The sequence below is a fragment of the Lissotriton vulgaris genome, chromosome 12 (genome assembly GCF_964263255.1).
Source record: "Lissotriton vulgaris chromosome 12, aLisVul1.2, whole genome shotgun sequence".
NCBI lineage: Eukaryota > Metazoa > Chordata > Amphibia > Caudata > Salamandridae > Lissotriton > Lissotriton vulgaris.
In genome coordinates, this window is record NC_141700.1 from 628,872,873 (window position 1) to 628,898,823 (window position 25,951).

Sequence of the window (25,951 nt, forward strand, 5' to 3'; positions counted from 1 at the left end):
CGTCACCAGCCGACTGGACTACGGGAACACCCTCTACGCAGGAACCATTGCCAAATTACAGAAAAGACTCCAGCGCATACAGAACGCCTCTGCACGACTCATCCTGGACATCCCCCGTCACAGCCACATCTCTGCCCACCTGAAAGACCTGCACTGGCTCCCCGTCAACAAGAGGATCACGTTCAGACTCCTCACCCACGCACACAAAGCTCTCCACGACCTGGGCCCCAAGTACCTCAACAACCCCCTCACCTTCTACACACCCACCCCTAGCTGCGATCGACCAACCTCACCCTCGCCACCGTACCACGCATTCGCAGAGCCACCGCCGGAGGAAGATCCTTCTCCTACCTGGCGGCCAAGACATGGAACTCCCTCCCCATACACCTACGACTGACCCAGGACCATCTCTCCTTCAGGAAGCAACTCAAGACCTGGCTTTTCGAGCAGTAACAGACCCCCCCCCCTCTCCCCCCCCCCCCCCCCCCCCCCCCCCCCAGCGCCTTGAGACCCTATTGGGCGAGTAGCGCGCTATATAAATCTGACTGATTGATTGAAACTAAAACCCAATTGGCATCTCTGGCCACCTGTCAGCCCCTAGTAAAAGGTACCCTAGGTAACCCAGGGCATGGTGACCAGAGAAGACCCCTAAGGGCGGCAGCACTTATTGAGCCACCCTCAGGGGCCATGTACCCTGACACCCACACATTGCCTTTGCAGGCTGAGTGTCCAAGTACATAACTAAACCAAGAGTCGACATGGCACACATCCCTGTGTGCCATGCCCATAAGACCCACTGCCCTGACATACCTCAGTCACCCCTCTAGCTGGGTGCCCTATGCCAGTGGTGTGGGCACAGGTGCATGAGCCCTGTGCCCCTACAGTACCCAGGGCCATTACTGGACACTGTAAGTGCAATGATGCCATTAAGAGTATATGGTGCTGGGAGGTTGTCATTACGAACTCCACAGCACCCTAATGGCTATACTGAAGACTGACAAGTTTGGTATCAAACTTCTCAGCACATTAAACCCACACTGATGCCAGTGTGGGATTTAATGTAAAATGCACCACAGAGGGCATCTTAGAGATGCCCCCTGAATCCTAACCTACAATCCACGTCCGGACTGAGAGGCTGCCGAGGCTGCCACACAGCAGACATGCTGCTGGACCCCTGGGTGGAGAGCACCTCGCTCTCCTGGGCCTGAAACAATGCACATCCTGGGCGAGGGGCTAGGTCTCCTCCCCCAGGATGGGCAGGGGGAAGCTTCAAAGGCATGCCACCTTTGTCAGCTTCTCCAGGCCACTTGCTGTACTCAGCAACTGGCCTCCACCAGTTCTAACCACCACTCTGGCGGGAAGACTGGCGGGAAACCCTACGTCAGGAAAGGGGGTGTGCCAGCATGTGCCATCCCCACCCCTAAGGTGGGAGAGGCGAGGTGACGCACGACCCCGGGCTCCGGCCATCTTTAAGATGGGGAGCCCTGCCCAATCACAGCTAGGCTCCTGTCCCCACCCACAGGAGAGGAGCAGGCTAGGGGGTGTACCCACCCCAGGACAGGGACCCATTGGTCCCTGCCCATGATCTACCTGTAATGCCACTAAACTTAGTATTTAGGGGCACCCTCAACCTTCCTTCCTCAGATCCCGATAAGAAACGAAGAAAGAAGATCAAGAAGGAGAAGATCCGCCGTGCAGCTGCTAACAACAGGACGACACCAACTAACTTGGCCCCAGCCCTACCGGCCTGTCGATGCTGGAACCTGCTCCTGCTTAATATTGGCGACTCCTGCGGACAACAACCTTGGGACACCCGGAGGACCTGCCTGCCTTGACCCTTTTAAAGACTGAAACTCCCTTAAGCAGAAGCTCTGCAGACTGAGAACCAGGGGCCCCTCCAACCCCGACCAGCTGAGGGTAAGCTTTCCCGATGCCCAAAGACACCCCTGCACCTGGCGCCCTGCAGCCCCCTGTGCCTTCCTTTGGGGTACCTACCTGTGCTCCAAGATCCCAACTTACCTCTTGAAGTGGTGGTCGCCCCTTAAGAGTCTCCGTTCCTGAGCCTGCAGCCTTTGTTCATTTTATGCCTTTCCAATTGAATAACATTGAGCACCCAACGGCTCAAAAGCACCCTGCACCCAGCCGCCCAAGTGCTTCTGGCTGTGCAACCTTTGCCCCATCTTACTTCCCCCCCTTTGCCCTGAGCAAGTGACCAGGAGCCTAGCTCCCCCAGCCACGTGGCCTGCTAGGGTTTTGGGCATGGCATATTCCTCCCTCAACATCTGGAAAGACTTAAGGGTGGTGCCCCTCATGACGTGGCCGAGCGTGGAGATGCCAATATCATCCCAGCCCTTGAATCCCTGCAGGGACGCCAGCGCCGGGAGACGTCCGTTCTGCCACAGCGGGGTCTCCCTCGTCAACGTGTTCCACCACCACATGCGGCGCAAGGCGGCGTGCCACACTCGGAAGACCACCTGGGTGACCATGGGGAGCCGTTTCCTGATAACCGCCGAATAAAGAATGGTGTGGATTGTGTCCGGGTCCATCAAATACCGTTCCAGGGCATAGGTCGGGTCACCCCGATCCCCATACCACCAGTCGTTAAGCACCAGCAGGTGCGCCGCCTGATAGTAAGATTAAATGTCTGAGGTGGCCAGGCCCCCGCAGTACGTAGAGAGGAAGCAAGTGCGGAGGGCTACTCTCGCCACTCCCCCGGCCCAAAGGAACTGACTTAGTGCGGCATTCACCTGACGAAACCACTGTGGCGCTATAGGGCATGGGTGGTTCTGCAGCTGGTATAGAAGGCGCGGCAGGGCCACCATCTTAAAGATCGCCGAGCGGCCATATATATTAAGTGGCATTCTGGACCAGGTTCTAATGTCAGAACGCACTCTGTCCCAAACGGGCACCACATTGCGCTCCCATGCCAAGGCCGGGACATCCGTAATAAAGACGCCCAGGTACTTGAGGCCACCCGCCGCTCTCTGTAACGTCGAGGCCCAGTCGCCCAGCTCCTCGCCGTCGCCCAGGACCCACAGCTTGGATTCCCGCACATTCAGATGCAATCCTGTAACCTCCCCGAAAATTCTCATTATCTCCAGGACCCTGGGTCCGGACCTATTTAGGGCCGTGAGGAAGAACATTACATCGTCGGCGTAGAGCGCAATACGGTCAGAGGGGCCCATCTCCCATTCCAGCCCCCAGAGCTGTGCATCCATCCTCACCCACACCGCCAGAGGCTCCATGGCCAGAGCGAATAGATAGGGGGAGAGAGGGCATCCCTGCCTGGTGCCTCGTCCGATGGGGAAGGGCGCAGACGCCGCTCCCGCCACCCGCACCGACGCGGTCAGGTCTGTATAGAGCAGGCTCAAGTACGAGAGAAAAACTGGCCCGAGATTGAGGCGGGACAATAGTGCCCTACGGTACACCCAACTGAGAGAGTCGAATGCCCGGTCGATATCGGCCAGAAGGAGCGCCGTCGAGATCCCAGCGGCCCGGGCCGTCTCCACCACCACTTGTGCCCGGCGAATGTTGTGTCGAGTTGCTCTATGGGGCATGAACCCTGCCGGATCAGGGTGTACCAAATCAGTTATATATGGGAGAAGGCGGTTAGCCAAGGCCTTGGCCAATATCTTCGCCTCAAAATTCAAAAGGGATATCGGCCTGTACGAGGAGTGGTGTTCCGGGGGCCTCTCGGGCTTACAGAAAACTACAATTTCCGCGTGTCGCCAATCCGCTGGTAGGCGACCACCCTCTCTGGCTGCCTCCAGTGCCGACCGATAGCGCCCCTCTAGCTGGAGGTGAAAGGTCTTCATAAATTCACACGGAAACCCGTTTGGTCCCGGGGCTTTGCCAGTATTCAATTCCCCAAGTGCCGTGCCTAGTTCCTCCAATGAGAGGGGAAGGTCCAGCTGATCCCTGGCCTCATCCGGAAGTGCGCGCGGCGGGATGTCCGCCAACATTTTTTCCACTTCCTCCGCAGGGAGGACCTCCCGGGGGGCATAGAGATCCGCATAATACCGTGCAAAACTGGCAGCTATGTCTTCAGGGGCCACCAACTGGTCTCCCTGGCCATCCAGAATGCCCGGTAGAGCCTGAGGCCGGAAGGTGTGCTGGCAGAGTCTATAGAGCATGGTGCTGGATTTGTCCCCCCACTGATATATTCTGCTCTGGGTGGCCAGCCAAAGCTGGCGCGCTTCATTGTGTAATAGGGAGGAATATGACTGCTGAGCCTGCAGGAGCTGTCCCACGGCCTCGTCCGTGTCACCCACGACACAGTCCCTCTCCAGGTCCCGAACCCGCCCGCCGCCTCATCCACCTCGCGCAGACGGGTCCTGCGGGACTCCGCACACCAGGCAATGTCCACCCCCCTGAGCACCGACTTCATCGCCTCCCACTGGGTGACGGCGTCAACCTCCGGCCCGTCGTTCTCAGTCCAATAATTGGAGATGGACTCGCGCAAATGTGAACGATAGCTATCCTGCTGTAGGTGCCACGCGGACTGGCGCCATCGGAAGGGCTGTCGCCTCTTGTCCATCAGCAAATCCAGGGACACAGGGGAATGGTCAGAGATGCCACGGGGAAGTACGGCCGTGGAAGCGACCCTCGCCAGCCAGGGAGACGGTACAAACAGGTAGTCCAGCCTGGAGAAGGACTTGTGCACCGCCGACACATAAGAGTATTCTCGGCTCAAGGCGTGGTGGTAGCGCCACGTATCAATCCAACCCATGCCCTGAGCCAGGCCATGAAGCCTCGTCGGCGCCGTGGTCTGGGGTTCCCTACCGGGCCTGTATCGGTCCATCCGTCCATCCATCACATCATTCCAGTCCCCCCCACAATCGCCAGCACATCCGGGACGTCAGTCCACACTTCGAACAGCTTCTCAATAAGGGCATCTTGCAACGGGGCCGGAGCATACACACTACCAAAGACCATCGGCTCGTCTCCCACCAGACCTTTGACAAACACGTATCTACCATGAGCATCGACCCAGTGCGTCTCATGTACATAGGAAATCCTACGATGTATCAGGATCGCCACCCCCCGGGACCTCCTCGCAAACCCGGCATGGAATACTTGTTGATAGCCATATCTTTGTAAACTGAGGGTCTTGGTGCCCTGAAGGTGTGTCTCTTGGAGGAGGAGAACATCCGCCCCCTCCCTCTTCCCCTGCTGCAGTACCGCCCCTCTCTTTATTTTATCCAGCATCCCCCGGACATTCCAACTCACCACTCGTAACTTTGCCCTTGGTAGGCCTGACCGTTGGGGATCAACCATTGTCAATAGGGAGGAGATAAAAGGTCCTGTGCTTCTGAAGCCACACACCCACACAAGAGAATTGCCTATGTAGCGCAGACACTGTGCCACCCTCCCCCTCCCCCCCCACCGTCTCTCCCCCCAACTCCCGTCCCCAACCCCCCCCAACCATTCCAGCTACCCCGCCAACCCCAACTCCTGTCCCAACCTGTCCCCCAACCAAGCCCCCCAACTGCCTCCCTCCCCCCCCCCCCTATACCTCATGGAACATTGAAGTATCTGTCGCGATATGGGCGGCCCCGGGCCCAAAAGCGAGCGCCCAGAGCCTACCATACCAATGGATCCCGAACACCCACTGACGCTAAAGCTCCCCCCCCCCCCTAACCACTCCTAACCATGCAGGAGGCTAGCAGCCCCTATATCGGAGCACCCCGAACCTGTCCCATAGTCCGAACCTGTAATGGGACAGTCAATAAACGTAACAGTTAACACAGCATGTAGTCATCCGCTATGCAAGGCACCGGCGGACCAACCCCCACTGCTGGAGCGGTCGGTATCCGTAGGCGGGCTGGACCACCCATTGCACCTCAGCCACTTCCACCCAAGTTGTCCGGATCAGCTGGCTCAGCATTCTTACGCCCTGCGTTGGAGGCATTGCGGCGCCGGGACCTGGACTTCCTACTCCTTTGGCTCCGGGCGTGTTGGTCACTCTGGGCCTGCGATGAGTCACTCGAGTGACCTGGATCAAGGCCCGGTTGGGGATGTGGCCTGACCCTCACCGCCTCATCTGTCCATCTGAAAACGTCTTCTGGTGTTTCGAAGAAGTGAGTTCTGGACTGAAAGACCACTCGTAGGCGGGCCGGATAGAGTAGGGAGTACTGTATCTTCAGACCCCGAAGTTTAGCCTTGGCGGCCAGGAAGGAGTGTCTCTGTTGTTGCACCATCTTGGTGTAGTCGGGGAAGATCATGATTTTGTGGTTTTCGTACATAAGGGAGTCATTGGTCCTTGCCTCCCGCAGAATAGTGTCTCTATCATGAAAATTTAGAATTCTGGCGATCACCGGCCTGGGTCGTTCACCTGCCGGCGGTTTCTGCGTCAGGGCCCGGTGCGCGCGTTCAATCACGAAGCATCGGGACAGGGTATCCGGAGGGAGCCAACTCTCCAGCCATCAAGCGAGGAAGCGTCCCATGTTCCCCTTCTCACAGTCTTCCGGAAAGCCCACAAAGCGAAGGTTGTTCCTGCGCGCCCGTCCTTCGGCATCCTCCACCCGGAGCGCTAGACCTTTCTGGACACTCTCCATCGCCGCCATTTTCTTTTTCAGGGTCCCGACATCATCCTCCACCACAGAAATCCTGGACTCAGCCTCTGTTATGCGCGCCACTGCGTTGCGCAGGTCCTGCCTCAGGAGTGTCACATCAGCCCCAACAGCCCCAATTTTGGCATCCAGCATATCTCTCGATTGGGTGATAGCTGCCATCAGCGCCGCGTTGTCCGGCCCCGGCCCCTGGCCTCCCTGCGCTCCGGGGCCGCCCTGTGGCTCCGTGAATTTGTCGATGGGCCCCTGCTTAGCAGGTCCACCTCCCCCTCTGGTCATGGTCAAGGCTGGGTCCGGCGAGGGCGTCTTCAAAGCGCAGGCTGCTCCCCGCGGTAGGGCAACCCTCACTCCAACAGCTACCAAGGGCAGGGCACCGACAAGGTACCCTCACAAGTAATGGCCTCCTCTCACCCCTCGCCGCCCCTCACTCCAAAGGATAAGGAGGGGGGGGGTCCCCAAGTTCGTCTCCACCGACCCTCGCAGGCCAAGGCCCAGCGCGTGCTAGCTCCGCCCGGGGCATCTCTCCCTAAATGTCTGCCTGCTTCGGTGCACCCCGCGAGTCCCAACAACTGCCCGGGCCCCCAATGACCCCCCCCCCCGGCACAGTGTCTCTCAGCAGCACCGCAGCTCGATTTGAGAGGGGGGGGGGCAACACTCACAGTTCGTAGGACCCCACCGCGGGTCGGCGCCAAGTTCACACCGGGTCCCCCGGCACCCCCAACTCTGCACGGTCCACTCCTGTCCAGTTCACTGGCCCTCCGACCACCGCTCCGGCGACCTCAGGGATGGGGAAGGCTGCCGACTGGGCCGGGCGCACGACCGATCCCCCAGCTCCCGGTGCTCCTATGCTCCTGCACCTCGGGCCCAAGGATCTGCGTTGGTGTCTCCGGGCAGGGGCCGCCAAACTCGAGGCCCCGGCTCCGCCAAGGCCAGACAGGCCGCAGGGTCTCCGAGGCGTCCCCGGGGCACTGGCCCGCCTCGCTTACAAGACGAGGAAAGGCAGGGGAGCCCGCAGCGGCCCGCCCGCAGCAGACAGCCCCGGATCGTGGACCGAAAATGGCGCCGCAGACCCCAGGACGAGTTCACTGGTCTGGGTGCGCCAAAATTGAGGCCCCGGCTTGTCCGAGCTGCAATAGGCCGCCCGCTGCTTCAGTCCGTCTCGCCGCCTGGAAGGGTTACGGTGCGCCGGTCCCGGCACCGGGTGGCTCCCAAAGTCGTCCGCCACCTTTGCCCCAGGTAAGATGTGCTTTCTGGGTCCGGGGGCCAGGAAAAATCGAAGGATAATCGTCGGGCCGGCGGGAGCTTTAGCAAGCCACGTCCGCCATGATCGCCCGCTAAGCCACGCCCCCAGTTCTCACCTTTTTAACTCAAAGAGCTCTGAATGCTGACGTAGGAGAAGACCAAAGATAAAAACTTTGTCTGACTTCATTTTAAGACCTAAGGCTATACATCCCCAGACGGAGGATGCTGTATCGGGCTCAGAAATAGGTAGACAGTCTTACAGGCCTAAAACTTCCTCCTGCCCGAGATCCAATATGCTTGCACTACTAGAAAATGTTTAGCACAGATTAGTAAGTCCAAGACTGCCGCAAATCGTAGAAGCTAGTAGCACACATGAAAAACAGTATTTCAATCAATATTGGAGCGCCTGAAGGGTAGGTGTGCACTACGACTAGACTGGCATAGTTTCTTTTCTTTATATTTGACTGTACAAGTTAGTCTTGCAATTGTAATGGTCATTTAGAGCCAGACTGGTAATATCATCCACAAAGCATCACAACTGTGGCAGATGCTCCCAAGGGTTTTCAAATCAAGTTATAGATACGGCCTGAAAATGGCAAATATGTGCACCAATGTTATTGTGCCAGTTTTGCGTGCATTGCCACCACTAGCATTCTAGTTTGTATAGGCAAGTACCACCAGCAGGACCGGTCTTACCTCAACAGGTGCTTGTGCGGAAATGGGGCAAATCATGTTTTTGACAACTTTAGCACAAAGGTCTAAATGAGCAAATTTACAAAAGTATGTGAAGGAGATTATATACAAATACGGTTAAAACAATATTAAAAAAATAATACAATGTCAATCGATTTTGTGCCATGGCCAAGTTAGCATCATGCTCATGTCTATTGTACAGATGTTTTTTATTTCTGCCTCACATACCCGTCGCTCTCGGTAGAGTAAATGACAGATACTCTATTGGATCCCTCTATGCCAAGCTCCTGTTGAGCAGTCTCCAGATTCCGTTCAAATGAGTCCACGCTGCCAATACTGAACCAAACATATTTCTGTATGAACAATGAAAACAATAAATTATACATAGCCTTCCAAAAGCAGAGAAAGAGCTCAAATAAAGCCCCAAGTATTTATTTTTCAAGACATTTTAAACCAAATATTCTCTGAGAGGGCAAATATGCAAAATGTAACTTATTCATGGATCTTACATCAGAGGAGACTCCTGGAGCAGGAACCACACGCACAAACTGCTTGTTCACAACATCAAGACGATCTACCTATAGGAGAACATGGAAGAAAAAACTGTAAAACTTTCAGACATTTCAACAGATTACGGGTTTATTCAAAAAAAGAAGCACTGTGCAACAGAATGGTCCTCTGCTGCTAAAGACCAAAGCAGAAACTTTTACCAACTTCCTTAGTCATTACTCCGGCAAGCATGGCGCTAAATGTTAGAGAACTAGATCACCCGAATATCCAGCTAGCAGGATTCAAGAGCTGCTCCTGTCATAGTGCAAGAAACATATTCATTTTGCTAAATAGTGAGGAATACATGTTGAAGTTACGGTTGAAAGTAAATCTCAGGTTTCAGTATATATGAAACTACATTGACGGATGTATGTCAGTACTACGCGATCTTTTAGATCACGATATTTGACAACGCGGTTTCTACAACCGCGCCATCCAGCGCAAGTCGTAGTAACGACTTGCGCTGTAATGGCCGCATGGTGAAGGTAGTGCGGTGTAAACACCGTGTTGTAAACGATGTTCCCCACATTGACACATCTGTTTAATCTGATATTTTAGTAACTTTAACAAAATAGTGACTGGATCCCAATATTGAACTAATACAGAAAGAACCAGGTATTGTGTATAAAGGCAGATGTCTTTTACTTGAGTTTGTAAAAAAAAAAAAAAAAACTCAAGCAGCAGAAGAGTCAGACTGAATGTACTTTTTCAAATTTTACAGGACACCTAAAGGGAGCAAGTCAAAATATTTCACTTCCTTTGAGTTGTGCATGGAGTCTATGAGGTTTGTAGTCCAAAGTCTCCAATATTTGTGACAGGTACAGTACTAAATTATGCTAATCAGTGTCATACCCAACTTAAACTTGCAATATAGAGGTTTGGTGAAAACTAATGGCCTGATTACGCCGCCGGACCACGTTGTGGAGGTGCGGTGACGGTCAGGGGCTGCCATACTAGAGGTCCGACAGCCGTATTACAACTGTGACGGTCAGACCTCCATGGCACTGCCGCAACCACCAGGGATCCGTAATCCCGGATGGTGGCGCTGCAGTGTGAGGCCGCAATATGTTTGGCAGGCCTGATGCGCATTCAGAAGATGACCTCTGTCCGAATACAGCCACAGCCTACCACTGCCTCCAGAACTTGTTGTACGGCCCATGTCTGCCCATCAGGAACTGAGTAATTGACTGACCCAACTAGAGCCAGCACACCTCCTCCATCATTAAGGAACGAAATTTGGACTGAAGAGCAGGACTTCAACACAAGTCCTGCTATGGAACAAAACCAAGAGTGAGAGACTATTCCAAGTGTTACCTATTACTTCTTAAAATGAACAACCCAAAGGAGGGTGTGCTGCACCTGCAATGACATCCACACCTGACCAACCTTACAGGAAGGGAGGTGGAAGGGGACAGAAAGGGGGGGCACCCCGTCAGAAAGTAATAGCCTGTCAACCGTACATTGAGTATCTGACACGTTCCGTGATAGTGTATCATGAAATCTTAATGCACCTTTTCTTCACCACTCGGAGGAAAAGATAACCCTCACTCCATAACTGTCCTGCTGTGGTATGGCCTACACCCTCTCCACCTAAAATATTCCCCATGTCATATTCTACTCTATCTAGTATGGAGAATGAGAAGAGGAAAAGGGCATGAGGTTCCAGGTCAGTATATTATTACCCACTCGGGATAGATTATCTTGTGATACCCATTGGAATGCCAGCCAGAGTTGATGATTCTATGTCAGGACCAGAGGCGAGGATTATGCTATTCTTTCTCCATTTTATTGAATAGCAGCCATTCAAATAACTGGTAAAGACTACTATTCCCATGAAACATAGGGAATAACAAAGTTTTAACAATAGATAGATTTCAAGTACAGAGTGTCCATGTAGATCTACCAATCATAGTGTTCCCTGGGTGTCATAGTCCTCTGTCAACCTCTATTTCCCCTCTTTCTTCGCTGCTGCAGCCAGATAAGTGACTGTTTTTGCCTCTCTCACAGTTGATTGCAGTTTGTATCATTATTGGTTTTTCGTTTGTTACTTTGCCGCCTTCTGGCCACTACTCGCACTGATAAGTCATTTTTCATTGCCTGTTTGCATTTGCTGAGGTGTTTTTCTGTAAATACATTGTGCCTCACGAACGTTCGGGATTGGGCGTGTGTGCCACGTTTCATTGCCGGCGCCCGCCCGTCCCCGTTTTCACTTGGAGTCAGTTCAGTGGTAAAAGTGGGCGGGATCCGAAGGGCACAGCGTGCCCCTACTTTTAAAAATAATTTTAGTCCGTTTCCCTACTTCTTTCATTCAAAAAAGCATCCCGGGAAGGCAAGAATAGTCCAACTTAAAAACGATAACTTTTTCTTTCAGCTTCCAGGGGCGGCTCGCACTTCTCTGTTGAATGTCAGAGGCTGCAGCAGCCCCTCCCTGAGCTCTCACAGGCTGAGGGCAACTCCATTGTCATTCCGATTGAGGCTGATTGTCGCCTTTCGAATGACAATGCGCCGCCTTCTGCCTTTAGCATATCATGCTGAGTTAGTGATTACAGAAGAGCTTTCCCCAGACACAGTACTGTGGGGAACTTGCCACCATGTGAAATGTGTCAATGTTATACACAGAGTGAACTGGGCAGGAACAATGAAGGGACAGGAGAGGTGACGGGTAGGAGAAGTGTGGGGCAGGAGAAGTGATGGGGCAAGTAGAAATGACAGGGAAGGAGAGGCAACAGGGATGGAGAGGTGACGGGCAGGAGAGGTGACGGGGCAGGAGAGGTGACGGGGCAGGAGAGGTGACGGGGCAGGAGAGGTGACGGGGCAGGAGAGGTGACGGGGCAGGAGAGGTGACGGGGCAGGAAAAGTGACGGGGCAGGAAAAGTGACGGGGCAGGAAAAGTGACGGGGCAGGAAAAGTGACGGGGCAGGAAAAGTGACGGGGCAGGAAAAGTGACAGGGCAGGAGAGGTGAAGGGGCAGGAGAGGTGAAGGATCAGGAGCAGTGATGGGACAGGAGAAGCAACAGGAAAGGAGAGGTGACGGGGCAGGAGAAGTGATGGGGCAGGAAAAGTGACAGGGCAGGAGCGGTGATTAGGCATGTGCAGGAGCGTTAACCGAGCAAGAGCGATGAACGGATAGGGGCAGTGAATGGATAGGGGTAGTGAACGGATAGGAGCAGTGAATGGGACAGGAGAAGTGATGGGACAGGAGAAGTGATGGGACAGGAGAAGTGATGGGAAAGGAGCAGTGAACGGGCAGGAGCAGTGAACGGGCAGGAGCAGTGAACGGGCAGGAGCGGTGACTGGGTAGGAGCAGTGAACGGCATGAGCAGAGAACGGGCAGGAGAAGTGACGGGTTAGGAGAAGTGACGGGGCAGGAGAGGTGACGGGGCAGGAGAGGTGACGGGGCAGGAGAGGTGACGGGGCAGGAGAGGTGACGGGGCAGGAGAGGTGACGGGGCAGGAGAGGTGACGGGGCAGGAGAGGTGACGGGGCAGGAGAGGTGACGGGGCAGGAGAGGTGACGGGGCAGGAGAGGTGACGGGGCAGGAGAGGTGACGGGGCGGGAGAAGTGAGGGGCAGGAGAAGTGATTAGGCATGAGCAGGAGCGGTAACAGACTTGAGCAATGAAAGGACAGGAGCGGTGAACGGGACAGGAGCAGTGAACGGGACAGGAGCGCTGTCCGGACAGGAGCAGTGAACGGCAGGAGCAGTGAACAGACAGGAGCAGTGAACAGACAGGAGCAGTGAACGGGGCAAGATAAGTAACAGGGCAGGAGAAGTGACGGAGCAGGAGAAGTGACTTGGCGGGAGCGGTGAATGGGTAGGAACGGTGAATGGGAAGGAGCGGTAGACGGGGTAGGAGCGGTAGACGGGGCAGGAGCGGTAGACGGGGCAGGAGCGGTAGACGGGGCAGGAGCGGTAGACGGGGCAGGAGCGGTAGACGGGGCAGGAGAAGTGACGGGGCAGGAAAAGTGACGGGGCAGGAAAAGTGACGGGGCAGGAAAAGTGACGGGGCAGGAAAAGTGACGGGGCAGGAAAAGTGACGGGGCAGGAAAAGTGACGGGGCAGGAAAAGTGACGGGGCAGGAGAAGTGACAAGGCAGGAGAAGTGACAAGGCAGGAGAAGTGACAAGGCAGGAGAAGTGACGGGGCAGGAGAAGTGACGGGGCAGGAGAAGTGACGAGGCAGGAGAAGTGACGAGGCAGGAGAAGTGACGAGGCAGGAGAAGTGACTGGGCGGGAGCAAGAGTGCTGAATGGGTAGGAGCAGTGAACGGGCAGGAGCAGTGAACGAGTAGGAGGTGTGAATGGGCAGAAGCAGTGAACGGGCAGGAGTGATGACGGGGCAGGGGAAATTACAGGAAAGGAGCGGTGACGGGGGTAGGAGAAGTGACTTGTACTTATGTTCCTTGCCTATTTATTTATATACTATTGCATGACATCCACTGATGTGTTTGCAAAGCATACCTGTTACCCCAAATTTTTGTCCTCAATTTTGACCTCCTGTCCTGAATTTTTGTCCTGAATTTTGACCCCTTGTCCTGAATTTTTACACTCACCATCCTGAATTTGCGCCTATGCCATTGTTCCTGCTTATATTTTGCACGCTTCACATAAACCTGTATTCCCTATGAGTATTTGCTTTTTCCTGAATTAAACCTCAAATAAAATGTTTATCCATTGTTTGAATTAAATAACGTTATAAGCTGTAACTGGTCAGTGAAATGTAAAACGTACAAAAAATTGGTATGTTTTGCAATTTCTAGCCACACCCCTGACTCCGCCCACTGATCCAATCTTCGGTTATTCCCACCCCCTGATTCTCCACTCACAGTTCCCCTACTTTTTATTCCCCACTTCGACCACTGCCTGTAGTCTTTCTGTGCGGACTTTGCTGTGCGCTGTGTTTTTCCCTTTTAGGTTTCCTCCCGCGAGTCAGCCACTTACGTTGTGGTGCGGGCTCGCAGTGCTCACCTCCCACTGGTAGAGGGCGCAGTTGTGTGTTCGCTACGGCGACATGCTTCCTGACATTCCGCGCATTTTTTGTCAGTCAAGAAGCATTGCCGAGAGAGCCCTGTCTGCCGGTGACACACTCTGGGTCTTTTTCGCTGCTGTTAGGCAATTCTTCCTGGCGTACGCCCCCTCTTGAACGTCCACGCTGCAGTGGGTCAGTACCTGCCATTAGGCAGTGATTTGAGCTGTTATAACTGCCTGGGGGTCTGTATAGGCATCGTTTATGCTCTGGACCAGAGTCTTGCACTGCAGGTGTCCTTCCTGCTGGGACCTTCTTCTGGAAGGCTGCCCTTTCTTAATACTCTGCACCAGGGCTGTTGGTCCCAGGGTTTCTGCTCAAACTAACGTGAGCTCTGCCCGCATAAAGCATAGGCTGACACCCAGCCCCCCATACCTGGAGGTACACCCTCCCTATACTTAACCACTTACCTGTGTGGCATTATCTTTCCTGCCCTAATGGAGTCCTTCCAGGATGATGCCTACCAGGATGACCAGTGGGAGGAGGATCCCCTTACGGGACGAGGACTTCTAGGAAAAGGTAGACGCGTTCATTCATAAGGCAGTGGAACAGGCTATGGTGCCCCTAGAAGACCGCCTGTCCCGCCGGATTGGGCAGCCAAGTGATAAGCTTGCTAAGGCCTCTCAGGCCTTCCAAACCAACTCACCACCACCCAGCGGATCCCCCGCCGACCCCAGCCACCTCCTCCTAAACGTCCTAGGGACACTGGGGTGGACATGGATGCTTTTAAATTCCCTTAAGCAGGCTAATCCCCCACCAGCGACACCCACTGCTTCAGGGGACGACAGTACAGGAGATCAGGACGCCGCCGCTGGCCTTTCCAGTTCATGGCGCCCCTCCCACCCGGCACCTAGTTCTGACACCCAAAACATCTGTGCCCACATGTTTGATCCAGATGACATTCTTCATCCTAGATCCTTGGATTGGGCCCCTTCGGATAAGGTTGCCCAATATGCTGCAAGCAGAATCTGCCGGCTGTAAGAGGCTACAGCCCGCAACTGCCTTAGGGTGGAATGCCCCCGGCCCTCCTTGGAGGGGAAAGTAGCTGCCACCCCCGAGATTGACCCCCGGAGGGCGACGTTTCTTCAGAAATTCATCAAGGACCCGAAGAAGGGTATAGACAGGTCTTGGAGTGCTTGCCAAGACAAGCTCCTTAATATCCTAGGACCAATAACCAAAATCCTAGACATGACAGAAGAAGCCAAGCGGCCAGGGTCCCTGATCTCCCCCGAACACCTCTCCTGGGCCCAGCATGTGGTGGTGTTTTTAGGTAATGCCAACTGCCAATTTCCAACGAGCGGCGCAGGTCTTTGCTGATTAAGGTGGACCCTAAACTTGGCGATATAGCCGAATCTGAAACGGGTGCTATGGCGCAATGTGGCCTTTTTGCCGAGCTATTTATTAAAGATTAGGAAGGTTCGTTAACACCTTCACGTCTTTAGATAAGGCTTAAGCCTCCATCAGAAAGGAGTTTTACACTCGGGTTTTCGGAGGGGCTGGGCGAGGCAGGGGCCGCTCGTCCGGCTGTCCTAATCAGCACAGAGGGCAAGGCTCCAACCATGGACAATATCAAGATCAGGCCAGATTCAGAAATTTCTATCCGACAAGAGGACGCCGGATCAAGAACAGAGGCGGCGGTGGCACCTCCAACTCTTCCGGTGAGTGTTTCTTTTTCTTCCCTTCTAAAGTTGGGGGGCCGTCTGGCGCATTTTTTTCAGGCCTGGACTTCTGTCACACAGGACGCCTGGGTCCTACAGACCGTCCAAGGGTTCCACATAGAGTTTCACTAGGAACCATTGCAACCAGAGGCTTCCTCAGCAACCTCTTCGTCGTGGACAAGAAGGACAAGGGCCAACAGCCCGTCATCAACTTGCGCAAATTCAACAAGTGGTTGGTTTACCGCCATTTCCAGATAGAAGGGATCCATCTCCTTCGCGATCTTCTCAGACCCAACGACTGGATGGCGCGCCTCGACCTCAAGGACGCTTATCTGACGATACCCATTTACCCTCCTCACAGGAGATTCCTGCAATTTCTCTGGCAGGGGAAAGTGTTCGAGATCACCATTCTACCATTTGGCCTTTCCTCTGCCCCCTTGGTGTTTTACCAAGGTTCTCAAGCCAGTCATAGAGCGACTGAGGACGTCCAGTATGAGACTTATTGTTTAACTGGACAACATCCTTCTGATGGCCCAGTGCCCCAATTCCTTAGCACATCAGCTCTAGACGGCGGTCAACCTTCTTCAGAGTCTGGGCTTTGTGATCAACGAGGCAAAATCCACTCTTGTGCCATCCCAAAAGGTCGTTTTTCTCGGTTTCTCAATAGACTCTGTAAACGCTACTCTCCGTCTCCCAGCTCGCAAATTGGTGAAAATTCGTCACAAGAGCTCTCACACAGTCCATACTCTCTCTCAGACCGCTAACCCGTATAGTGGGTCTTCTCTCGGCCTCAATCCAGGCTATCTTCCTGGGGCCGCTCCATTACAGAGCCCTACAGCTCCTCAAGGCGCACAGTTCACGCAGAGGCCTCTCGTACTCACAGAAAGTGAGCCTCTCTGCGGACCCCAGGGAGGAACTTCACTGGTGGCTCGCCAACATGGAAGCCTGGAATGGAAGTGCAATCTTCGGTTCCGCGCCAGATCTTGTTATCCAATCAGACGCCTGCAGGTCCGGCTGGGACGCGAGGTGTGGAGACTACACTACAGGAGGTGTGTGGTCACCTCAGGAACAACAGTTGCACATCAACTGTCTAGAGCTCTAAGTGGGATCATTTGCGATTCAGTGTTGGACCAAGGACTCGATCCGGTCCTGCGTCCTGCGTCCTCTTCAAGATGGACAACGTATCGGCAGTCCGATACATCAACCATCTAGGGGGCACGCGATCAAGAGCACTCTCGGACTTGGCAGCAAATTTCTGGCAGTACTACCTAGATCACCACGTTTCTGTTACGGCGGAGTACCTTCCGGGTCAGGACAACCAGGTAGTGGACTTCCACTCTCGTCATTTCCACGACACGAGTCTCTGGAAGCTTCATCCGGGCATCTTTGGGGACCTGCAGAGTGTCTGGGGCCCCTTTTCGGTGGAGCTCTTTGCCTCTCGTCTAGACGACCAGCTTCCCGGTTCTTCAGCTCGAGACTAGATCCCTTGGCAGTATGGACAGATGCGTTCCTTCAGGATTGGCTGGGCAAAACGGGCTATATCTTTCCCCGGTTCGCCATGATAACCAGGGTCTTGGCTCAAGTGCGTCGCCCAAGAGCGGTCGTGGTTCTAATGTCGCCGATTTGGAGATCTCAAGTGTGGTTTCCAGTTCTTCTGGAACTTTCTTGGGATTCTCCAATCCCACTGCCCTAGTTTCCAACCCTCCTTCTAAGTCCGGACAAGGGCCTCACCTGTTGATCACCCAAGGCTCCTTAACCTTGATGGCGTGGAGGATTACAGGGGACGATTGGCGGTCCCAGGCCTTTCGGGAGCGGCTGAGAAATCCATGTCCAAGGTTTGGGCAGAAAGTGACCTCTTTGGCGGAGGACGGTTTGGCTTATAGAACCATCAATACCTTCCCTTTCGCCATTTCAGCGGGTCATACTATTGTGGATGGTTCTCCAGTGGGTAAGCATCCTTTGGTTTGCCGTCTTCTTCGGGGCATCCGCCTCTCCTTACCTCCCAAGCCTCGTTATTCTCAGCTCTGGGATGTCAATCAGGTCTTGAATTTATTCCTGCCTTGGCAGCCGAACAGTTTCCTCTCTCGGAAGGAGCTGTCGGCCAAGTTGGCCATGCTTCTCTGCCTTATTTTCGTCAGACGGGTTTCTGATGTTAGAGCCCTGGATATTACCAGCAGGATATTCTCCCCCTCCGGGGTTACTTTCAATATTCGCTGTTGGATGAAGTGTGGAACGGCGTCTATTTCTTACCCGGATTTTCCAAAGCTATTTGTGGTCTTGTGCCTCAAAGCGTACGAGGAAATGTCGGAGGAGTTCCACCCGCCAGGGGAACAACAGTTGCTTATTGCGCTCAAGAAACCCCATGAGGCGGTCTCCTCTCCCACCATTGCCCGTTGGGTAAGGTGGGTGATGCAAGAGGCTGGAATTGACCTTAGAGCCTTCAGCGCTCACTCTACTAGGGGGGCTATGGCCTCTAAAGCTTTTACCCGGGGAGCTAGTCTTGAAGACATTCTGAATGCAGCAGATTGGTCTTCAGACTACCTTCAAGCGGTTTTATTTCAAACCGGTGATTGATATGGCTTACTTGGTGGTGAGTAAGCTTTAAACAAGCATAATCCTCGCCCAGGGTACAACTTCTTGTAACTTCCCTCCCCCGTAATAGAGTAAGTAAACTGTTTAGCGGTCTCAGGTTTGACTTGATTGCACATACTGTCAAATGCAGTTTCCTGTTTTTTCCCCTACAGAGCTAATCCTTAGCCAATGCTGTCACCTAATGATGTTGTTTGCTTCCAGCAGGAGACTGCAACAAACAGGATTCCTGAAGCATTCGACCTGGCTGACCACGAGCGACGAAAGAGGGAGGAATAGAGGTTGACAGAGGACTATGACACCCATGGAACTCTGCGTTTGGTGATTCTACATGTTAATTGTTAAAACTGGTTATTCCCTATGTTTCATGGGAATAGAAGTTTTTACCAGTTCTTTGAATGGCTGCTATTCAATAAAGTGAAGAAAGAATAGCATAATCCTCTTTCTGCCCCATGATATCACTGCACCAAATATAACATGCAACTCGTAAAGCAGTCTTAGTTTTGATCCGATATCTGGGTAAACTATGGAGATCCTTCAACAAACCAGTAGTGCACTCTTTTCCCATGTGTTGCTGATGCACAAGTTACTACTTGTGTAACGATATATCTGTAAGAGACATTAGTTAGTGATAAATTCCTTACCTTAGAATATCCCCAGGCGTCAGACTGAATCCGGAAATGTTTGTGTAGCAGTACCCTTGCGCGTCGGTAGGCGTCGTCTGCGGCTCCGCGTCCGTCATCGGCGTCGTGGGCGCCGTGATGACGTAGTCGGAGTACTTAGACGCCGCCTCCGCCTGCTGACGTCAGTTCTTAGACGCAGCTTTTCCGCACCAGAAATGCAGAGCTATGCTAAAAACCAACATTGTTGCCATTAAAACTAGGGCCCTGAAAGGGGATGACCATAACCCTAGATATCGGTTCGCAGAACAGGGAGGATGGGTGGGTCGGTAAGGAATCTATCACTAACTAATGTCTCTTACAGATATATCGTTACACAAGTAGTAACTTGTGCATCTGAAAGAGACACGTTAGTGATAGATTCCTTACTTTAGAATAGATACCCCAGCAATACTAACCCCGGTGGAGGGTCTGCGAACCAATAATTACACCAGAAAGTCCTGGAGGCCAAAGAACCCATCCCTCCGGACTTGGCTGTCCAGGCAATAGTGTCTTGCAAACGTGTGCAGCGAGGCCCACGTAGCCGCCTGGCAAATGTCCGGCAAGGGCACTCCCCGGCCCAGGGCAGTGGTTGTCGCCGTGGCCCGAGTGGAATGAGCCCTCAGTCCAACAAGGGGTTCCTTCTTAGCCAAGGAGTAACACGCCTGGATACACAAGATGATCCACCGCGAGATGGTCCGCTTGTGTACCGCCTTTCCCTTCTTAGCGCCCACATAACCAACAAAGAGTTGGTCATCCACCCGGAAGTGGCGTGTGCGATCCAGATAGTAAGAGAGCGCACGTTTTGGGTCCAGACGGTGGAGCCTCTCTTCCTCTTTTCGAGGGATGCGGAGGCGGAAAGAAGGTGGGCTAGGTGATGGACTGCCCGATGTGGAAGGGTGTGACTACCTTGGGCAGGAAAGAGGGCCTCGTTCTCAACACAACCTTGTCCGGATGGACCGAAAGGAAAGGAGGTTTAGAAGATAGAGCCTGGAGCTCACTCACTCCCCTGGCAGAGGTGATGGCAACCAGGAAGGCAGTCTTCAATGTAAGAAGGCGGATAGGACAATTGTGAAGTGGCTCAAAGGGAGCGCACATCAGAAAAGTAAGAACCAGGTTCAAGCCCCACTGAGGCATCACAAAGGGAACAGGTGGAAACGTATGTGTGATGCATTTCAGGAATCGATTAACAACAGGGGACTTGAACAAAGAAGGTTGATCAGGCAGCCTTAAAAAGGCTGAAAGGGCAGAAAGGTAGCCCTTGATAGGGCCCAGAGCAGAGCCCTGCTGGGCTAGAAAAAGAAGGAAGAGAAGAACCTCAGAGAGAGGATCCACAGCCTTTGCTGTGCACCATGCCACAAATCTGTTCCACCTGGAGGCGTATACCAACTTTGTGGAGGGACGCCTGGCTGCCAGAATGAGGTTACAGACTTCAGGAGGCAAGTCAAATGGCCTCAACTGTCGCCGCTCAATCTCCAAGCATGGAGGTGGAGACTGGACAGGTTCGGGTGGAGGACCGTCCCCTGCTGCTGTGACAGAAGGTCCTCCTGAAGAGGCAAACAAACCGGGGGATCGACTGACATACTGAGTAGCTCGGGATACCAGTACCTTCGTGCCCAGTCCGGAGCCACAAGGATGACTTGTGCCCGGTCGCGCTTGATCAGCACTCTGGGCGGAAGTGGTATAGGCGGAAAGGTGTACAACAGACCGCAACTCCACTCGCGACGAAAAGCGTCTCCGAGCGAGTGCCGCTTGGAAGTTCCAACGCGCAGAACTGATGACATTGCGCGTTGGCGAATAGATCTAACCAAGGCTCTCCCTACTGCTAAAAGAGGCCTTGCGCCTCGTCCGAGTTCAGACGCCATTCGTGATCCATCATGCACCCGCGGTTGAGTTCGTCCGCCCTGGAGGTCAGAGAACCTGCCAGGTGTTGAACCACCAGGGTCACACCCTGATGTTCCAGCCTCTGCCAAAGGCCCAGAGCCTCCTGACAGAGGTTCCACGACCCCACCCCGCCCTGTTTGTTGCAGTACCACATGGCGGTAGTGTTGTCCGTGAACACCTGCACTACACTCCCCCGGACAGAGGGGAGGAATGCCTTCAGTGCTAGACGAATCGCCCGCAGCTCCAAAAGGTTGATATGGAGCCGGGACTCCGCCGGAGTCCAGAGGCCTCTGATCTCCGCCTCTCCCATGTGGCCTCCCCAGCCCTGGAGGGACGCGTCCGTCACAACTACGTGCTCCGGTTGGGGAAGGGAGAGGGATCTGCCGGTGACCCAATCGCGGTCGGTGAGCCACCGCTGCAGCTGTCTCGCAGTGCCCTCCGAGATCAGGACATGGTCGGACAGGTTGCCCTGATGCTGGGCCCACTGAAACTTCAGGTCCCACTGCAGAGCCCGCATCCGCCAACGGGCGTGATACACCAGAAGGATGCAGGAAGCCATCAGCCCCAGAAGCCGCAGCGTCAACCTGAGTGAGGCTCGGGATAACGGCTGAAAGATTGGAATCAGAGCCTGTATCGAATATGCTACTTACCAGTATGCATCTGTTCTTGGCATGTAGGGCTGCTGACATTCATATCTGTGCATAGATCGCCGGATGATCGCACATTGTTGTCCTGGAAGAGTCTTCGAAGTATCACGAGATAGGTGGCTCCTCCCCTGGACTACAGTGCGCATGGGCATCGACTCCATCCTCAGATTGTTTTTAGCCATTGTGGCCAAGATGGAGTGAAACTAAGTGAATGATGACCATGCTAGAAGTATGTGTGAATGCTGCAGCCGCTACAGGCGCCGGGGAGGAGGGTGGGCGATATGAATGTCAGCAGCCCTACATGCCAAGAACAGATGCATACTGGTAAGTAGCATATTCGGTTCGAGGCATGTGGGCTGCTGAATTCATATCTGTGCATAGAATACATAGCAGTCCCTCCATTAACGGCGGCCGCCCGTGCCAGCTGCAGCAGTTTGGAAAAGTGTTTTCAGAACAGCCTGCCCTACAGCTGCCTGCTGTTTGGAGTGCACATCAACACAGTAATGTTTTGTAAATGTGTGTGTGGTAGACCATGTGGCTGCTCTACATATGTCTTCCAAAGGAATATTTCCAAGGAAAGCCATGGAGGCCCCCAACTTTCGGGTGGAGTGGGCCCGTGGTGGAATGGTGAGAGTGCGCTTGGCCTTCTGATAGCAGATCTGAATACATTTAACGATCCACCTGGCTATACCAGCCTTGGAAATGGGGTTACCTTTGTGCTGTGGCGCAAAGGCAACAAAGAGTTGTTTAGTCTTACTAAAATCCTTGGTCCTATCAATGTAATACATTAGGGCCCTTTTGACGTCAAGTGTGTGGAGCATTCTCTCCGCCAGTGACTCTGGATTTTGGAAGAACACAGGTAGTTCTATAGTCTGGTTGATATGGAACTGAGACACTACCTTAGGAAGGAATTTAGGGTTAGTGCGAAGCACCACCCTATTAGAATGAATTTGAATAAATGGCTCTTGGATAGTTAGTGCCTGGAGTTCACTAACTCGTCGTAGCGACGTAATCGCTATAAGGAAAGCCACTTTCCATGTTAAGAATTGAATCTCGCAGGAATGCAGTGGTTCAAAAGGGGGACCCATCAGCCTGGTGAGGACCACATTGAGGTTCCACTCCGGAGCTGGTGGCGTCCGCGGAGGAATGACTCGTTTGAGTCCTTCCAGAAAGGCTTTAATGGCAGGCACCCTGAAAAGTGAGAGGTGCTGTCTGTTTTGGACATAAGCAGCCATTGCGGATAAATGTATACGAATGGAAGCATAGGCCAGATTACATTTGTACAGATGTAAGAGATAACAAATGATGTTTTGAATGGATGCATCCAGCAGGTTAATGTTGTGGTCTGCACAATAAATGACAAACCGCTTCCACTTCGCCGCATAGCATGCTCTGGTGGTGGGCTTCCTTGCCTCCCAGATGATGTCCATACAGTCAGGAGGTAAGTTGAGGTAGCCAAACTCTAAGACCTCAGGAGCCAGATCGCCAGGTGGAGCTGTTGCGGATCTGGATGCTGAATGTCGCCATGGCTCTGCGTCAAAAGCCTGGGTGTGAGGCGCAGCCTTTGATGCGGTACCACGGACAGTTCCAGAAACGTGGTGTACCATGGTTGGCGAGCCCACGTCGGAGCAACCAGGATGAGAGTCATCGAGTGCTGCTTCAGCTTGCGTGCCACCAGCGGTATTAGAGGTGCTGGGAGAAAAGCGTACGCAAATTTGCCTGACCAGTTCATCCATATCGCATTGCCTTGCGACTGTGGGTGTGGAAACCTGGCGGCAAAGCTTCGGCATTTTGCGTTCTCCTTTGTGGCGAACAGGTCTATCTCTGGATGACCCCACCTTTGGAAGTACGGGTGGAGTACCGATGGATGTATCTCCCACTTGTGCATTTGGTGGCTGTACCTGCTGAGCAGGTCCGCCATCTGATTGTCTTTGCCTGGGAGGTGTTCTGCCATGAGGAAGATGTTTCTCTGAATGGCTCACTTCCACATGCTCTGAGCCAGATGAGACAGCTGTGGAGAGTGTGTTCCTCCCTGCTTCTGAATGTAGTACATGGCCGTCATGTTGTCCGTCCGGATCAACACGACCTTGTTGCACAGATGTACCTTGAAGGCTTTTAGTGCCATGAAGATCGCCATCAGTTCCAGAACCTTGATGTGCATCTTCCTTTGCTGTGGTGTCCATAGTCCCTGCACAGTGTAATGGAGTACATGAGCTCCCCATCCCTGGAGAGAAGCGTCCGTCGTCAGGATGATCTGTGGCACAGGCTCTTGGAACGGTCGTCCCTTGCAAAGGTTTTGTGGATTCCACCAATGCAGAGAGTTGTATGCCCGACCGCTCACCAACACTAGGTCTTTCAACTGTCCGTGAGCCTGAGTCCACTGACGTGCTAAGCACTCCTGAAGCGGACGCATATGTAGTCTCGCGTGCGGGACTATGGAGATGCAGGAGGCCATCATGCCTATCAACTGCATGAACACTCGCGCTGGAAGCGAGTGTTGGGGTCTGAATCTTTGTATCAGCGATTGAATGCTGTTGACCCTCACTGAATTTGGCTGTGCTGTGGCTGCCAGAGTGTTTATCGTCGCACCCAGATACTGCCGTATGTGGGCGGGTTGCAGGTGGGACTTTGGGTAATTCAGTGAGAATCCCAGATCGTGAAGAAGGTGAATGGTGTGGGACATGTGGGCGGCACACTGCTGGGCTGACTTTGCCTGAATGAGCCAGTCGTCCAGATAAGGGTAGACGTGAATGTTTTGTCTCCTTAGGTGCGCTGCCACCGTCGCCAGGCACTTTGTAAACACCTTGGTGACCCCGAAAGGCAAAACCTTGAACTGGTAATGTTGGTTTTGGATGGTGAACCGGAGGTATTTTCTGTGTGACGGGTGCAGCGGAATGTGAAAATACGCATCCTTTAGGTCTAAAGTTGCGAGAAAATCCCCCTGACTGAGCAACTGGAGTTCTTGCTGCAGGGTCAGCATATGAAAATGCTCCGACAGAATGTACTGATTGAGGGGTCTGAGGTCCAGTATGGGTCTGAGGGACCCGTCCTTTTTTGGTATCAAGAAGTACAGTGAGTAAACTCTTGTGCCTCTTTCTTCCACAGGCATGAGCTCGATTGCCCCTTTTTGCAGCATGACGATGACCTCCTGCTGCAATAAGTGCAAGTGCTCGTCGGACATAGGACGGTGTCTTGGAGGCAAGTTGGGTGCAGTGGATGTTAAGTCCAGACAATAACCGTACTGTATGAGCTGTGTGACCCACCTGTCTGTGGTGATGGATTTCCAGACCGGCAGGAACTGCTGAAGTCTCCCCCCGACCGGTGTTGCGTGGTCGGGGGGCAGTGACAAGGCATCACTGTTTGTTGGTAGCAGAGGATCTGGAGTGGTTGTTTCCACGACCCCTGCCTTTGGCGCGGTTACCACGATATCCACCTCGACTTTGTTTGGTGTATGTGGACTGCGTGTTGCCTTTGTAGTACTGCATGGTTTGGGAGAGCTGGCCTCTGGAAACGCCTCTAGTGCTTGAGCGACGAAAAGACCCACCCCCGAATTGCTGGGACTGCAAGGCCCCCATGGACTTAGCAGTTTTAGTGTCCTTCTTAATCTTTTCCAAGGTGGTGTCCACCTCTGGGCCAAACAGATGATCAGGATTTACTGTCTGATTAAGAATGGTGGTCTGTATCTCTGGCTTAAACCCCGAGATTCTGAGCCAGGCATGTCGTCTCAACATGACGCTAGTGTTGACTGCTCCGGCCGCGGTGTCAGCCGCGTCCAGGGGACATTTAATTGAAGCACTGTATATCAGCTTCCCCTCTTGAAAGAGCATCTCAGCTGCCTCCTTGTATTCGTCTGGCAGGTGCTGCAACAGGGTCTCCAGTGTGTCATAGTGTGCCCTGTCATATCTCGCTAGAAGTGCTTGTGTTATGGAAATGCACCAGATATTGGCCGCTTGGGCTGCCACCCTTTTCCCTGATGCCTCAAACACCTTAGATTCTTTGTCGGGGGGAGGAGCATCACCCGTTGTTTGAGAATTGGCTCTCTTCCAGGCATTTGAAACAACAAGAGAGTCCAAAGGCAACTGTCCCTTGATGTAAGTAGGATCAGTAGGCGCTGGTTTATATTTCTTCTCAATCCTAGGGTTTATCACCCTGGCTCTGGTAGGCTCCTTAAAGATCTCCCCAGCATGTTTTAAGACACCTTTCAACATTGGTAGAGTCTTGACAGTTCTTTCTGAGACGGAAAAGGCATCAAAAAGAAAGTCCACGTCAATGGGGTCAGCATGGAGCTAGACGTCATGATTTTTAGCCGCCCGTTCAATGAGGGCATAAAACGCTGCTGAATCCTCTGTAGGCGACGTTTTCACAGAATAGAGTTGAGTGTCTGGGGCAGATTGAGGATCACCTGGGTCAGCACCAGCTGCCCAGGGTTCATTAGTA

At 53.4% G+C, this 25,951-nt stretch overlaps 1 protein-coding gene across 1 annotated transcript in view; it reads right to left on the minus strand.

Moving 5' to 3' along the window:
• Positions 1-25,951, minus strand: part of LOC147677886 (mitochondrial inner membrane m-AAA protease component AFG3L1-like) — a 365,672-nt gene that overhangs the window by 245,534 nt on the left and 94,187 nt on the right. Inside the window, exons 6-7 of the mRNA XM_086945781.1 lie at positions 9,017-9,085; positions 8,736-8,860 (exon numbers count right to left, since the gene is read on the minus strand). Coding sequence (XP_086801907.1) covers positions 8,736-8,860; positions 9,017-9,085 — 194 coding nt within the window. The remainder of the gene's footprint in view (positions 1-8,735; positions 8,861-9,016; positions 9,086-25,951) is intronic.